The following is a 17,647-nucleotide window of genomic DNA, read 5'->3' on the forward strand; positions in this document are numbered from 1 at the left end:
GTGCAAGTATGTGAGTGTGTGTGTGCACATCTTTAAGGGTTAGACTGAAGTTAACTTAAATATGCTGAATGATGGACTGCTGTGTGAGTAAAGGCCAAGGCAGGGAGAGGAAGCAGTGATCCTATATTAATAATAAAATGCATATTAACAAATGTTTTTGCATGTTTATCCTATTGCATACTTTTAAATATAACAAATGAGGTTGAGACACTAGCTTCTAACAAGGGAAGTTAAGCCTAAATGTAAAATAAGCTGTCAAATAAATAATCTAAATCCCTAAAACAATGTGTGCCTCTAAAAATGACCGACATAAATCTGCCTGCCTTTAGAAACCAAGTGTGGGTGTGGCCGGTAAAACAAAAATGGCGACCCATCCTTAGTTTCTGAGGTCCTGCAGGATTCTACAGGTGCATTTTACACACAATTCAATAAACATATTCAACTTTAGCCTCCATTTTTGCAGTATTAATAGTGCTACTTTGCTTTCCTTCTCACTAACACTGCTGCTGCATAACCTGCTGTAGACTTTGAGAGTTTTTTCTTTAAATCTCAGGTGGTTTGTTTCACCGTCTGTAACAAATGTGCTCATCTTCTCCACGGGGTAGATGTATTGAACAAACATGTGCTTTTCATAATTCAGCACCGCTCGTCCAAAGTTCGTTGCTTTGCATCCCTTGAAATGAAAGGATGGAAATAGAGAATCGATAATGCGTCTCACGTGGTCACCTGGAAACAATTTGGCCCTATTGGACGGGTGTGTTTTTCGTACATGTTTATTCATGTGCACACACACAGAGGCAGAAGCATTCTGTGCAATTGGCTGTTTATCATATCCATGTCTGTCTATAATACTAGCCAAGATATCCATGCTCCCTGGGTGTCTTCCTGCAGATAAAATACCATGCAGACAAATCTGACAATCCCTGAATGAGAATACTGGAAATTCTTACTCGTTTAGCAGACTTAAAACATTAATTGTTTTCAGGTTTTTCACCAGAGGCTCTTTGGAGAGCATCTACAGTAAGTTGGCTTCAACTTGTTAGCAGTCCATTAAGCTGTATGTGCTTTAGATTAACCTTAGCATTCATGCCCAGGGGAGTGAGACACTGGGAAAGATATACCGCTTCCCGTTAAGTCCAAACAAATATTAAAACCTTAATTAAAAGCTTAGCAAGAACCAGATACACTTCCTTGTTTATGGAAGAAAATACAAGGGTGGGGGGATTTAAAGAGGCCCTGTTATGATCCAGGGGGAGTTTCTCTCACTCCTCCATTGGACTCCTTTGTTGTTTACTTCTGTAACATAATGACATCACAATGTAACACTCGTGCTTCTATTCGCTAGCGCTCCAACACATTGTACGTGATAGACTAAGGGGCGGGACATCTTTAAGCTGTTGACCAATCACAACAGAACCGGGCAGCTAACCAATCAGAGCAGACTGGGCTCTGGTTTCAGACAGAGGGTGAAAAGAGGAGCTGTAGCACAGGCAGTATGAACAAAATTAAAGAGCTTTTTGAACATTAAAGCGTGGAGACATGTCCCAGGAGAGACACAAAATACAAATCACTGATTCTTGAAACTTTGCCAAAAACATGTCCCACTAAGAAAAGTGCTAATTCTGTTGGAAATTAATAATATTTTCATGAATAAAAAGAATCAAGGTTATAATCAGAGGGTCTTTTGCACAGATGTAAGGTTCTTTCATAGTTTTAGTTTTATTTTTTATTAATTTAATGATAATATAGGGGCCCATTGCCTACAAAATCAGTTGTCCTCGGATAGGAGATAATCATTTCAACTTGATTAAAAAAACAAAAACTAATAATTTAATAGAATAATATTCTTACCAAATGAAAGAGTACATTGTAATATGTATTAAAAACTACAAACAGTGAATTTTGAATAATATTTACCATTATTTTGTGGTTGCTCAAAATGCGTCCCACATATTCGTCACCACCGTCAGATATTTATAAAAGGCAATAAAATCAGCCAACTACAAGGGCAACTACATTCCTGAGGACCCCCTTTTCAAACCTTCAGCTTTACTGTATGCTTCAAGATCACTCAAGCTCCTGTAAGTTTGCTATTTTCTCTAAAACTTGTACATTTTTTATCTGACTGCTACTGTCACAACCATAACATGTCAACACCGTCTCTTTTGTATAGAAAATATTAGATTAGATTATGACATAAATGTATACTTTTTAAGACGAGGTCTGGGGTAGCTAGCAAACGAGGGGAAACAAGATGGCTAATGTGAACAACTCATGCATGTCATGTAAAAGAGTAGGTTTTTGTCACCACCGTCAGACATCACCACCGTCAGGTTTTCTGTCTGACGGTGGTGACATACTGTCTGACGGTGGTGACAAAAACCTCCAAATTGTTCTCAAGGGAGGCTAAAGTATATTTGTTTACCACAATAACAATACACTGCATGCTACTACCACCATTGATGAACCATATATATATATATATATGAATAATTTCATATATATATATATATATATACCATCGGCCTATCGCCCAATCCTAGGGGATGAGGTGTGCCTTCTCTCTTTCTAAATTCACTATTATGCCATGTTCATTTGGCTTACGTCATGGGGGATGCACATAGTGCACCTACTACCTACCTACATAGCACATAGTACACCTACAATATCCCTTGTAGGCTATGCATCTCCAATGACTAAAGCCAAATGAAAATAGCATGACAACATTTAACCAAATATATGTTAAAACAATATATTTCCACACTTGAATTTGTCATCTGGTATTGGTAAGACTACTCTGACTATACCTTATAGGAGGCTGAATTTTCACTGGGGTCAGTAAAAAGTAATATATGTCAGTGGTAACCGTCAAACCTTAAACTCTTAAGTCAAAGTGTTCAATATGTCACTCCCGCTTTAGATGAAATGCAGCTTTTATAGTAATTACACTCAACTTTGACTTTATGTCAATGATAGCTTATTGCTTCATTGAACCTATATGTTTCTTATTGAATGTTTGCCACAGTGTTCACAATTGTTATTTGTTATCTGTTCTTCACGTCCAATATACAGTTTACAGAAGAATATTATGTATTCTTTTATGAGTAGGGGGCACTAGATGACAGTTTAAGATGATGTCAGTGATGAATTGTAATCACTTTATTTTTTAACTATGATGATATTTGATGATATGGGGGTGGGGTACTTTTATTAATGATATTGCTTAATTGTACCTTAAGTTCCTTAATGAAATGTTTATCACATTTCTCACAATTGTTATTTGTTGTACCAAATTGTTAAATAAAGTTGTTAAGCAAGGCATTGACTTAAGTGGTAGACATGTTGGAATTGTATGTTGTAATGAGGCCACTGTCACCACCATCAGATTAGTGTCACCACCGTCAGATTAGTGTCACCACCGTCAGAGGGAGTTTTATTTGTTTTAAATGAATATGCGTGTAATCTGTTTCTTCAGTGCTGTTGAGTTATTAAAGTAATAGTCTCTTTTCATACAAAAATGTGTTTTTTAAGTAAAAAAACATTAATTTGTCTGTTTAAGCTAAAAGTTAACGTTGTATGATGTAAGATCTTTTAAAGGAGCACACGCGAAACAGTATAAAAAATGAGCAAAAGTGAATATTCAACATTTAACAGCATATATGTGTACTTAGAATGCCAGATAATGATTTAAAAGCTCTAAATACATATTAGACTAAATACAAATAAAAGATAAATCACTTTTTATTGTGTCTGACGGTGTTTACAAAAACAAAGCAATGACTGGAACAACCTATTTTATGAAAAAAATACAAAATGAGGAGGTTGCACCGGTACATTGCTGAACAGCCAAGACCTTGGCCTATAATGATATAACTTCGGATTTTGTAATTTCACAAACTTTTTACTGTCAAAATTAAAACCTGTTTTATCCAAATTCCCAAGAATCAGTGAAATATGATCCTGAAAATGAGCAGAATAGGGCCCCTTCAATAGAGTAACTCCCTGTTGTCATGATTATATAGGCATACCTAGACATGTCTTGTTACTCTAAAGCTTTTCCTGTATTTTTCTTTCCTAAATGTCTTTCCAAGCTACTGAAATGTCCTGTTATTCAAAGATAAACAAACTATTACTCATTGCAACCCCAAGCTATTAAGTATTCAAACAGAGGGGGACGATACTAAATTACTTTTTGCTTCCACTCTCCTTCTTGACAGGGGGTGTCCATGTTAGTCCAATGCATTTCTCTTTCACCGTCTGCTTTTCTTGCTTAATCAAACACACAACACTGAATCATCTGGAAAAGGGTTTAGCTATTTTGCTGATTCGTGGAGAAGACCTACAGTTACAATAACAGCAGAGTCTGGAGAGTGGAGGGAATCCTCTATCTCAGTTTTGTGAATGAAGTTGGTGAGCATGTAGGAAGATGCATGCTGTTTCTATTAGCCAACAGGAGTTTATTAGGTTAGCTGAAAGGGGGCCGGAAACCTTTTCTGTTTTGCTGACTGCACAACATGTATAACATTTGTCCTCCTTTTCTCTCAGATGTTAATGAATGTGAGAGGGATGAAGGCGGCTGTGAGGGATACTGCTGCAACACCATCGGCAGTTACTACTGCAAGTGTCCTGAAGGCAGCCGTCTGGGGCCGGACGGCAAAGCGTGTCAAGGTAGGATGATGTCTACAAACACAGAAAGACTGAGGTTGCTAATCCAAACTCAGTAGTAAGTAAATGTAGAAAAATATTAGAGTTGACATAACTAAAATTCAAAAAAGTCGAGCAGTGAGGGGGTTTTATTTTTACACAAATCAAAACCTTTATAAAAAAACAATCTGAATATCTTCTTTACCCATATAAGGGTGTAACATGGGAAACAATTAGTGCAATATTGGTGTAAAATGGGTGTATTAAGTGCATAAAATTGTAATATGGGTTAATAATTTGTGTAATACAGTATGTTTGTAATAGTTGTGTAATATGGGAGTATCATGCGTGTATAACGAGTGTAATATGGATGTCATATGGGTGTAAAATTGGTGGAAATGGTTGTTACATCAGTGCAATACGGGAGGAATATGGATAAAAAATGTGTTTGATATGGGTATAATAAAGGTGTAGTATGGTGTAGTATACTGTAGGTGGAGTATTGGAGTAACATGGGATTATAATGCATGTAAATTGGATGTAGCATGGGTTTGGTATGGGTGTAGCATGGGTGTAATATATCAAATGTATATATCCCAAATTGGGGAAAAAACATCTAATTTTGACCCCAAAAATATAAACTTGCGTCATTTTAGCCTAGCACTCGAAAAATAACAGTTTATACATTTTCCAAAATATTTTAATGAGCTCTCCTATTTAAAGGGTTCTACGAACAGGTATATCTTCCCTTAAACCGTCTCTCTTTCCCCATAAATACGAACACACACACAATTCACACGAAAGCCAGTAAAAGAAGATGCTCACAGCTGCCGATGGTACTTCCGTTTGTCTTCTCCCCTGGTCAGCTCTCTGGCTTTAAATCAATACTGAGGGACAACATCCTGTCCTAAAGGTTAAAGGTCAGGGGCACTTGTTCGCACCTGTAGCTCTAAAGAACAAATGTGCTCCGGTGCCCAACACTTACTCAGCGTATTTCAGACAAATGAGACGTCCAAATCGAGAGGAGAAGCTTAATAGAGAGTGTTGCTGTGTGTGTGGTAGGTTCAGCTCTTTACAGCCTGAAGTCTAGACGGTTAAGTCGGTCTTAGGCAACTTAGGATAGAGAATTCAAATGGTTTGACCTGACCTTACAGAAGAATCATGAGGGCCATTAAATTCACTCAGATGGGGGATTTTGAAGTTTTTATATCACACATAAGCACAGGGTTTGGAGGGTTATTATAAAAATGTGTCCTCTGCTCAGTATGAAAATATATGTATATCTGTGAGTGACAACATATTTGTGGAGCTTTTAAAGCTTTTCTAAAAACTGAGAGTGTGTAGGATCTGTTCCCTTGACATTTAAAGTTAATTAAACAGTCTCTCTGTACCGCTTATAAAATAATTTGATCGTACTTATTGCTTAAGCAGCTACATTTAAATCCTCTCCCATTCAAATGATTCGTCCTAAATCATCGTGCGGAGCAAACTCAGCTCCCGTGGCGCTCTTTCTGAACACCACCTGTTCCTCTCTTTCAGCAGCGCTCCCAAATGTTCCGTCGGCTACATTGTCTCGCTGTAGATGCTCGCTCAGCAGCTCCGCTCAGAGCCAGACGCCGTCACACGATACGCCATTCAGACCTCGTGCCCCTCGACCTCCGACACCACCACCACCACCTCTCCCGTCGGTTTAAAAGCAGCCATTGTGTGTGTCCCCTATTGAAATCCTCTCACATGAGGAGACTAAATAAGTATATTAACCTTGACAAACCCCCCCACCATCAAGAGTCCATTGTTTTGCGGGTTTGGCAACCTCTGCACTAGCTGCCAATGTGTTAAAGCACAAAGGAGCCGCTTGAGCATGAATATGTGATCCTTGTGTCAGTGCTAGGGCAGATGTCTAAAACCATTTTGCAAACTAATATGAATCCTTTACACCCTAATTAAGAAGTATGTGCAGGGAATGAAAAATGATTATTTCACCGGACAAAGGCTTCCTTTTTAGCTCCCATTATTGGAAACTAGCTAATTAAAATAGTCTGGAGATCATTTTGCAGACAGATTTTCCCACGGGTCCGTCAGAGTGCCGACACATGCTATTTTATCAATGATTTCATATATTCTGCACAATTTCAGAAGTGTTTTGACCTCTAAGGAGCCTAAATGAAGGTCAAATAAACTGAACCACATGCTTAGTTTTTAACCCCGCCTCTTCTCCCCCTAAAAAAGGGAAATTGCACCTTTCGTTCCCAAACATCTACTCCATCATCACTAGTTCGAGTCAGAGATGACAGACTCGAGGAGGTTAGGGAGGACGTGTGATGATGTGTTGTCCAGATGTGTTGTAAATCCTGCTTGTCCTTGGGTAAATTGTTCAGGTATGTTCTCCTCCAGCTTCTGTCTCTGTGGAACATGAGCTTCAGGCGGGCACACGTGCACACATATGCAATTCTGTGGAGGAAATTGATTGCGCGCTTGCTACTGCACGAACTGCGTGATAAGCCATTCGTTATTCAACCCATAGACATTACAGTGGGTCCATGTGGCTGTTATTCAAAGTGTTGGTGAAAGGCACAAGAAACTTTAACAATAAGGGGTTTGTCTTTTCAACCCAAAATAAGATTAAAGTTAATTAAAAAACACTCGTTTTTTAGGGTTTTCTTGCGTGTGTCTTAGTTCTCGTGTACCCTAAAGCCAATAATTGTATAATTTGTATAATTGTTTAATTGCAAGACAACCAGAACATATTAGTTTGCAACATATTATTGGAGTCCTTTTTTTTACTCAAGTAACATTTAGACATCACTATGTAGCGCTGGCGCTGCAATTGGCTAGCACTCAAACGTGATAGGCTAAGAGGCGGGACATCTCTAAGTGGTTGACCAATCAGCCGGTCAGCTAACCAATCAGAGCAGGCTGGGCTCTAGTTTCAGACAGAGGGTGAATAGAGGTGCTGCAGCACAGACAGTATGAGAGAAAAAAAGAGCTTTTTGAACATGAAAGCATGGAGACATGTCCCTGTAGAGGAGCTAAATACTGATAAAAGTACCTAAAAATGTGCAAAATATTTCCTCTTCAAACATAAAAGAAACATTACAGCTGAATGGCATACTCAAAAATAGAGCTCTGAAAAAACCCCGGAGGAAACTACAATTACAGCTATTTAAATCTCAAAATCTGCTTTTCATTTTTCTTCTAATTTGCTCGCTGCAGATGTTTAATTAGACCGCCTCAGAGCTGGATGTACGATTTAATAAAGACGCAATAAATGTCTCAATTTCAGCTCCCATTCATTTCAGCCTTAGTTTCCTGCAATTAACCAAACGTCTCAATCTGTCATTGTTGAACGGAGCAGAGAGAGCATTTATATGGGCTTCTAATTATGCCATGATCGTGACTATAGCATGCTCGTAAATTAACTTCTCCACACGCTGACATTCCTCACAAGACTCGTGTTTTAATGTCTGTTGAAGTGCTTCTGGTTACTTTGCAGTCTTTGGGTTTATGGCATTGTTCGGTTTTTCGAGTAGTTTTTTCTTAATGAACATTTATACATGCTTATATATGTGTGTGTTTGTGTGTGTGTGTGTGTGTGTGTGTGTGTGTGTGTGTGTGTGTGTGTGTGTGTGTGTGTGTGTGTGTGTGTGTGTGTGTGTGTGTGTGTGTGTGTGTGTGTGTGTGTGTTCAGATGTCAATGAGTGTGAGGAGCTGAATGGAGGATGCCAGCAGACGTGCGTGGACACCCCGGGCGCGTACCACTGCGAGTGCAGCGAGGGCTTCCGTATGCACTCTGATGGACGGACCTGCATTGGTAAGTCCTAAAAGAAAGTATCTAAAAAGACAATTCGCTCCTGCACACATTCTGCATTTGTTCCTTACTAATATTGATGCACTTTTGCAGAATTCCTCAGTGGCAAAGAGAAGTAACTCATATACATTCCAGTTTAACAGATGAGGATTCGGTAGTAAATAATTGCTCCATATGATATTTCATATTTTGAGAATTACACACGTCTGCTTTCTTGCATTAGAGGATTGATTAGACTGTTGTTATACAAATATGATAATGAACCTGAGTTATAATGTTTAGACTGCAATTTGGCCAATCAGTACAATAAAACATCACCATCAAACCAATACTAATAACTACTGAAATATTAAACCAAGAAATAAATCAATACTTCAAAGCAAATCCTTTAAGTACAACAGCGACCAATAAGCCAAACCTTCCTTTTTTAGTTTATTTCTTTGTGGTTTAGTGCACTTATTATAAGTCGCTTTGGATAAAAGGGTCAGCTGAATGTCTGTAATATAAAAATTAGAGAATATTAAGGATTAGAACCACAAGTAATAACTTTGAAAGGGTCAGCCAGTGTATGAAAATACCTGGAAAAATATCCCCACGTCTGTATTTGAGTTACTGTAGTGCAAAAATAATAGGATTACTGAGCTTCCATGATTAATATCTGTGTGTAATCTGAACTGAAAGGAGTTTTAAAGCCACTTTCCCCCCCTTATTTAGCACCATAAAACCTGTAAGTAATGGGAGAACTTGCCATTTGCTGGAAATCAGTACTCCTTTAATGCTTGTGGTTTTATTTTTCACTCTCAATCCTTCATTTGTTTGACTGCGGCCTTGTGCTAAAGGTTAAGGACGGAGGCCCAGGGACAGCTAATTGTGTCTGTGGAAGTCATCACTGCGTAAGGCCAGCCGTCCCCTCTGTTTTACAGCCTGTCGGTGTCATCATGTCTGTGTTTAGAGCACCCAGAAGGCACATGGCTGATATTCGTATTTGGCACATCATTAAATCACAGGAGTAATGGGATGGAAAGATCATTACGAAGCAACCAGGGGTACCCGTTGGACCTGGCTTAAATATAATTTTCCAAGTTTCCAGCCTTTTCCCAGGAGTTTTCCATCCTTGCATGGCTTTAGAGTTTGAGGTGTGAAAGCCATTTTAGATTGCCAACCTTTTTTTCAGTTATATCCCATGTGAGTTCATTGTGTGCTAATGCTAACTAATGACCGTTTTGTTTCTGTGTGTCTTGTTTTTTTTTAAAGCTGTGAACTCCTGCTCCGTACTGAATGGAGGGTGTGAGCATAAGTGTGTGGATATGGGCAACAATCACTACAAATGTGAATGTCGGAAGAACTACCAGCTGAAAAGAGACGGGCGACACTGTGAATGTAAGTTGAGAACATACATCAGAAAACGTTGGATGCTAAGTGCTTCTGAAGTTAGAAATTGGAAAAAGATAAGAGCAATAAAAATAGTGTGCGAGGTAGAAAGTTGTGGAGAAGAAAGGAGTTTGAGAAGAAGCTTTGGAAACAGTTACGGTACATTTAAAAGCAGGAATTTAGATATCTCCTCCTGGACTTTAAAATCCTTATATGAATAATATCATAACCAGACAAGTTTGGTATGGTCTGATCAAGAAGCTGCACGAGAGGGAGTCAAACTTACATGATCATCCAGAGTTGTGCTCATGAATTAGCCAGAAAGGTCAGAGTATATCGTGCTGTGCTGACCTGACTTCATTTGTGTGTGTGTATGTGTGTGTGTGTGTCAGTGAGGGACCCCTGTGCGGACAGGAATGGAGGCTGCGCCCAGCTGTGTCTTTCAGAAGACACTCGGGTTCACTGCAGCTGCCGACCCGGTTTTACTCTGGCTGCAGACGGGAAGAACTGTGAAGGTGAGGAATCAAAAGGCAATATTAAAAAAGTAATTTCTTATTTTTATTTGTTTCCACTTTTAGCTTCTTTGTTGTTATCATACCAATAAGCATAAAGACATGCAAGCGCATTTCCTCTAAGATACTGATGTATTGATGTTCAATAAGTAATTGACTGTATTAAGTATTAGGCATTGAGGCCATGGGAAAACAGCGATTTAGAGGCAGATATTACGCCAGCCGCTCTCTTTGTTCTGGGAAACCACAGTGGGAGAATTTGGCGTCAACGTGTGTGAGCCTTAAGAGACGCCTTTGGATTTCAACCTGAAAAAAATCCAATAGATGTCTACATAACTCAACTGTTAAAGGACTTTAAATAAAGACAAACAGCCTCTCAAGTTTGGCTGAACATTGAAAAAAGCTGAAATGAAACAAAGAACCTGACACACACACATACTGTACATACACACACACAAACAACTGTATACATCAAATGTTTCCCTGGAATCTGATACAGTTTATGAGAACGACTTTTATGATTCATCCATAAGTTACAGCTACACTAAACACCGTTTGAAATCAAATCTGCATCACAACAGACTTGTATTGATTCATTCATTCTTGAGAGGCTGTTGTTGGAAACTATTCTTGCTGATGTTTCTCCTGCCTTACCCACGGGGGAAAGAAGATGCCAAAGAAACCTGAAACCTGACAGATCCTTCCTGCTGCAGGAAGTTCTTACTGCATTGTTTTGAAATCCTTGACACACTGAGATGGAGAATAATGCTTGATAAAGTGAAACTATTTCCAAAATGTACATTCCTATGGTCCAAGATAGTTCAGAAAGAAGAGTAAACATGAACAAGTCGTTCCCAAATCGATGTGTGATATCATGAAGCATACTAACCAGATAGATCTTTGAAGTTAATCGCTTGCTGTTTTTGTGTCTCCTATAGACATTGATGAGTGCAGTACGGACCGTGCCAAGTGTACCCACAGATGTGTCAACATGTTGGGCTCCTTCAGCTGTGTGTGTAATCCGGGCTTTGAACTGGGTGCTGATGGCAAACAGTGCTACCGTAAGTAAAGACCATAGACATTAAAATAGTCCTTCCACACATTGCAGCAACACTTTTGCAGACCTTTCTTTGTGCAAATATTCTCCTAACTTCTGATTTTTTATCATGAAACCTGCTCATCTTAAATAAGTAAAGGAAGGAAAGAAACTGGAATGCATGTATGCAGTCCTACAGATCAAACAAGATGTAATTATGATCAAGCAAATCAACTTATTATGGCATGATGTCAAAGCTGAGCATTTCCAACTTTTTGTCCAATATATTTAGCAATCTGCAGCTACATCTATGACATTTCTTTATTCTCAAACTCAACCAATAACTTCTTTGCAAAACATAATGTAAAGCAATTTAGTACAAACAGAAAGAGCAGAATGAAACTTTAAGTTCACATTTTTATTGTGATTATTTGCTTCATAAGAAACAAATTGACATAAATTGCATGAAAGTGGCCTTCTAGCTTGAGTGCATGCCTGAAATGAATGACTACTATGAAAACATCAAGAGTTTTAAGACACATAGCAGTGATACTCCTCATATAATACATCAAGGATATCTATTCTAAATTCATAACTGAATTCCCCTGTAATTTAAACTCTGTGCTTCATAATGAGGTTTTCCTTTCTTAATCTGCAGCGAGTACAACCAAGAAATCATGTCACAAATGCGCCGTAACATTTTCCTGATGTTTAGTATCTTGTAATGCACTTATAATTGATGTTTTGGTGTTCCTCCTCCCCAGGCATTGAGATGGAGATTGTGAACAGCTGTGAGAAGAACAACGGAGGCTGCTCTCATCACTGCGAGCACACCACCAACGGACCGCTGTGTTCCTGCACCCAGGGTTCCCAGCTGGCCCTGGACAGGAAGACCTGTGTGGGTAAGTTCTCCAGCAAGGACCACACTACCACAATATGTCAGTGTAAGAAGTGGTATCTGACAGATGTGAGGAGAAGAGGTGAAGAAGGATGAAGGAGGTTGTCCTCAGGCTGGTCTGGAGGACACACTGAAATCCAGGGAGACTCTGGGTGGAGGGTGTCCATCTCAGTCGTGTTTAAATGTATGTAGGAAGGGAGGAAGGGATCCAGGGAAGGAGGGATGAACGGATCTAGGGATGTTGTGAAGGAGGGATAAAAGGGAAAAGACAGGCAGGGTGGAAGGGATCAAGGGTAGAAGAGGTGTAGGGACGAAGGGATGTCGGGATGAAGGGATGAAGGCTCGAAGAGGTGTAGGGAGGGAGGGATGAAGGGATGTAGGGAGGAAGGGATGTACGGATGAAGGGATGAAAGGTTGAAGAGGTGTAGGGAGGGAGGGATGTAGGGAAGAAGGGAGGAAGGGATGAGTGGATGAAGGGATGTACGGATGAAGTGATAAAAGGTTGAAGAGGTGTAGCGAGGGAGGGATGAAGGGATATAGGGATGACGTGAAGGACGGATAAAAGGGAAAAGACTGGCGGGGTGGAAGGGATCAAGGGTAGAAGAGGTGTAGGGAGGGAGGAATGGAGGGATATAGGGAGGAAGGGGTGTACTGAGGAAGGGATGAGTGGATGAAGGGATGTAGGGATGATGTGAAGAAGGGGCAAATGGAAAAAGTGTAGCAGGGTGGACGGGATGAGTTCTAGGGAGCAAGGGATGAATCAATAAAAGGAGGTAGGGATGAATGGAGGAAGGGATAAATGAATACAGGAGGAGGGATGAGGTGATGAAGGGTTGAAGGGATGTAGGGAGGGAGTGATTAAAGGGTGAAGGGGATGTACATATGTGTGTAAAAATGAGGTAGGAAGGCAAAGGAATGACTATATAAAGTTAACTAGTTTCTTCATCAGCTTTCTGTGATTCACTTTGTGACTCGTCTTTCTGACCGTCTGTTGAAACTACCCCGCTGCGTACTTCCCTCAGATAGTGATGAGTGTCTCAGTGGGGAGTCCTGCTGCCGTCAGTCCTGCAGAAACTACCCGGGTGGCTACGAGTGCAGCTGCAGGGCCGGCCACAGACTCAATCCAGACGGCTGTGGCTGCGACGGTAACATTCGCTGATTGAGTGTTTTTTTGTTTTGTTGTGGACAGGACATAAATTCCACTAACTGATTTCTCAGAAATTCCACTTTTCAAGGCCATTTCAGAGCGGAAAACCGAATATTTTCCTCACTAACGAGCAAACTTTATACAGTCTAGACAAACTGCTAGATTGGTAGATGAAATAAGTGCTCTGAAATGCGGCAAAAGTAAAAAAGAACAATACAGAAGGTCCATCTGAGGCTGACCCGCCTGAAGTTAAATATGGATCATTAATTAAAAGCTCTTGCTCAGCCTCGAACAAAAGACAATGGCTATTGGCTGTCATGCACTCAGCTTTGTTTTGTTTGCAATGCTAATAGTTTAACTAAAGTAAACAGTAGCTTCCTGGTAGTTCAACTACATTCATTTTTAGATAGTGATAAATAAGGTTTAACTGACTTATTGCTTTTTTTGTTTGGTTAACGACTGAAATCAAACTACTTTTGGCCATGCAAGGAAGGAAATGATAGATTTAATGAATGATTTTACCAATGCTTTTCTACTGTTAGTTTACCACCTTTGACATTTTTAATGGTGTTATGCATGACCTCCGAACAAATAGGCACTAACAGCTGTACTGTGACTATTTTGCATTATGTTTAGTTATCATTTTGTATCAAATGCATCGACAATTTATCACCTTTTCTTCAATTCTTCCAGTGTGAAGTAATAGGCAGCTGTTTTTTTAAGCTAGCTGCCCTTACGCTGGTTGTTTGTATATTTTTCTGTCAGACATCGACGAGTGCCTGGCAGAGACTTCGGGCTGTGAACACGACTGTGTCAACACCCTGGGAACTTACGAGTGTTTTTGTGAGCTGGGCTTCCGCTTGGATCAGGACCAACACTCCTGCATTTGTGAGTGACATTTTGATTAGCTTTTTCTTGGAACGGATAGTAATTTATGGACATGTAAAGCCTATAGCCATCCAAAATGGTTTAACTGTAACTTTTTTTTTCTGTAGCTCTGTATGGAGAACTGGAAGAAGAAGAGGATGAGGAGGAGGAAGAGGATGAGCAGCTGGAGGTGCATAGATTACCAGACCTGCTGTATCGCAAGGCTCCTCAGCTCCTGCAGTACACAGCAGCTTTACACACACGTTACGTTAGTGATGGTGATAATAGTGACGATGAAAAAGAAGTAGAGATCCAGAGGGAGCGCCGAGGAGAGCTCAGACTGTCCAGCAGCATAGGTACGGTAAAAAGCATGACACTGAAATGTACGTCTGGTAAGAAATCAAATGATCTTATTGCTTCTTGAAGTCCTCAGGTCAGGGAAGTCATGAAACTTTTTCTCAGGTGACCGTTTATGTTTCAGTGTGTCTGGATGGCTCGTTCGGGGATGACTGCAGTGTGAGCTGTGAAGACTGTGATCACGGGGTGTGTAGTGAAAATAGAGACCGGTGTGAATGTGCAGCGGGATGGACAGGGATCGTCTGTAACAAGAGTAAGTCCAGTCGTCAGACGATCACTGTTACATCTGTGCTCTGTGTGTAATGTCTTTACTTTGTAACACAGATTTTTTCCGTAGTTCAGCTGTGGGCTAAACTCTTCGCAACCTTGCCTTCCCCACTCCATTCAAAATGCTTGAATGTTTATTGATCCTCAAAGTAACCTCAAGCTTTCAACCTCCAGGATGTCTTTTGACTATTTTAGACAAATATTTTGGCTTACACTTATTCTCTTTCATGCCAAGAGTTATCATTTTAAGGGGCATCACTCTCAGTCTGAAGCTGTGTTATACCCTGTATCTCTTCTAAAAAAATCCCATACTCAGATAAGCAGTTTATTAAAATGAGCCTGCATTTATCAAACTGGTGAAATCCCATGTTTTCGAATCAATGAAGCGCAAAAATAAATGAGGATGAGGATAACTGCAGTGTAGTGAGTGCAGTGTCTGGCAGCAAAACAAGAAATAAATACTTCTCCTCCAGCTTTACTTTTAGATGGGTCATCAGTGCAGATCTGGAACACCTGGGCAAAGGATGAGCCAAGGGGAAATCAGAAACACCTGAACAGAGAGACAAGAGGAGAGGAGAGAGAGAGAACACACTCCCTCCATAAAACTTTTCTTTTTTAATTGGGAAAATTGCATAACACAAGTTCTGTGTCAATCCCATTTATGATACATTTATGTTTGGTTCATTAGGATAAGCTCCACATATAAACACCAGTTGTCGATGTTCGAAGCATAAATGCAGTAGTGAGAAGTTAAAGCAAATGTTAGAACATAAAGGAACTACATCAGGGTCACTGGATTTCATATCACTGATGCTAAGCTAAAGGCAGCTAATGTTTGGTGTGATGACTTTTACTCTTATATACGTAGTCCCTTATTAGCAACCAGCACTTTATGACAAATAGAAGCTCCAGACATTCACAAGTGATGTATTTACTAACAATTTTATGTGAAAATCTCTAAATGTTGTGTGAACCATAGATCTTATTTCAGGCATCTAACCGAAAACATTTAATTTGAGACAGGGGTACCAAAGGTGGAAACATGCTAACTGAAGGAACTGTAGGGGTGATTTGGTTCGGGGAGAGTGAGTGTGGCGAGCAGACAGGGTCTCGGTCAGAAGACCCAAAGGGCAAGGATGCAATGAGGCAAGGAGAAGGCAGGGTTTAATGCAAGAACCAGTATTTATTTTCCCTTTTGGTCTTGATTATTTTGTGTGCTGCATGAGAAAACAAAGAAACAATACAACTACAATTAAATAACGAAGTGGTCAATCAAACAGAGAAACCAACAATCATGTGCAAATACACAATTCAGAACTAAACAGCAAAGGCAACGAACAAGCAACAATCATGTGTGAATACGCAATCCACAACTAAACAGCAAAGTAACAAACAAGCAACAAACAATTCCCACATGGCTCCTAGCACATGTCTGAGAACAAAGGGATCAGCAAAACTACCACAAAGGCATACAAATGAAACAATAAACAATGAATTGACCACTCACGTTAACTTGAAGACGCACACTTCAGGATATGTGGAGGAAACTCAGGACACAGGGTTAAATTGGTGTGCTGGCAGGGAGTGCAAAGGATGAACTAAAGGGTGAGCAGGCTATTTATAGTCTCCGCCCCTTAGCTGGCAGGTGGAGTGGGATTCAGTTTGGCAGATTCACCATATTAGAAAGATAACTGAAAAAAAAAAGGACGAAAATCCAGGGAGTCTTTTCATAGCCGCCCCGGAATTGGGATCAATTCCTCCTGAAAGAAAGACTCACTCTTCTTCCAACTCTGGAAGCACCATCAGACGACACACTGGTCTGGTGTAGGTTTGACGGCCGACCTGGACGTCAACGGACCGAACACGTCCGTCTCTACCGGCCATGACAGCTGTTACTCGACCTGTTGGCCAAGAGGCCCGCGGCCGTTGGGGGTCAAGGATCAGAACAGTCTTCCCTACTTCCAGATTCTGGACTTCCCTCAGCCACTTTCCTCTGGGTTGTAGGTTAGGCAAGTAGTCACGAATGAACCGTGTCCAGAAATGGTCCGCCAACATCTGGCTATGACGCCACTTCCTTCGCCCAAGGAGCTTGCTGTTGGCAAAGATGGCTTGTGGCAGGGAGGCGTCCCGCCGCCCCATCAGCAGCAAGTTGGGAGTGACCGGATCAGGATCACTGGCAGAAGATGAAAGATAGCCTAAAGGCTTTGAATTCATAGTGCCTTCTACCTCAACCAGGACAGTGTGAAGGACAGCTTCAGAAGTGGTCTGATTCCCGAGGATCACTCGTAGGGCGTTCTTGACTGATCTGATTTCGCGCTCCCAGACTCCTCCAAAGTGTGGAGAACATGGCGGATTGAAGTTGAAGGAAATCTGCTGATTGGCCAAGGGTTCCTGAAGCTTGGGTTCCATGGCCTGGAAACATTGATTCAACTCCCTGTCCCCAGCACGGAAGTTTGTTCCCCTGTCCGCCCAGATCTCAAAGGGCTTGCCACGACGGGAGATGAAACGACGGAGTGCTAGGAGAAAGGCATCGACATCCATGCTTCCAAGCAAATCCAGATGTAAGCAACGAGTGGTTAAGCATTTAAAGATAATTCCCCATCGCTTCTCTGTTCTACGGCCATGGTGAATGATAAAGGGTCCAAAACAGTCTACACCAGTGGACCAGAATGGTGGTTTGAAGAGACGCAGCCTTGCCGGGGGCAGATCAGCCATCTTGGGCACTTCAGGAGAGGATTTC

The 17,647-nt window shown here is 40.6% G+C and overlaps 1 protein-coding gene across 1 annotated transcript in view; it reads left to right on the forward strand.

Annotated features, from left to right (window-relative positions):
• Positions 1 to 17,647, forward strand: part of megf6 (multiple EGF like domains 6) — a 75,476-nt gene that overhangs the window by 17,536 nt on the left and 40,293 nt on the right. Inside the window, exons 5-12 of the mRNA XM_063907371.1 lie at positions 4,546 to 4,668; positions 10,216 to 10,338; positions 11,274 to 11,396; positions 12,136 to 12,273; positions 13,292 to 13,414; positions 14,182 to 14,304; positions 14,412 to 14,639; positions 14,765 to 14,893. Of these exons, the coding sequence (XP_063763441.1) occupies positions 4,546 to 4,668; positions 10,216 to 10,338; positions 11,274 to 11,396; positions 12,136 to 12,273; positions 13,292 to 13,414; positions 14,182 to 14,304; positions 14,412 to 14,639; positions 14,765 to 14,893 (1,110 nt within the window). The remainder of the gene's footprint in view (positions 1 to 4,545; positions 4,669 to 10,215; positions 10,339 to 11,273; positions 11,397 to 12,135; positions 12,274 to 13,291; positions 13,415 to 14,181; positions 14,305 to 14,411; positions 14,640 to 14,764; positions 14,894 to 17,647) is intronic.

Source organism: Eleginops maclovinus, chromosome 18 (assembly GCF_036324505.1).
Source record: "Eleginops maclovinus isolate JMC-PN-2008 ecotype Puerto Natales chromosome 18, JC_Emac_rtc_rv5, whole genome shotgun sequence".
NCBI classification, from domain to species: Eukaryota; Metazoa; Chordata; class Actinopteri; order Perciformes; family Eleginopidae; genus Eleginops; species Eleginops maclovinus.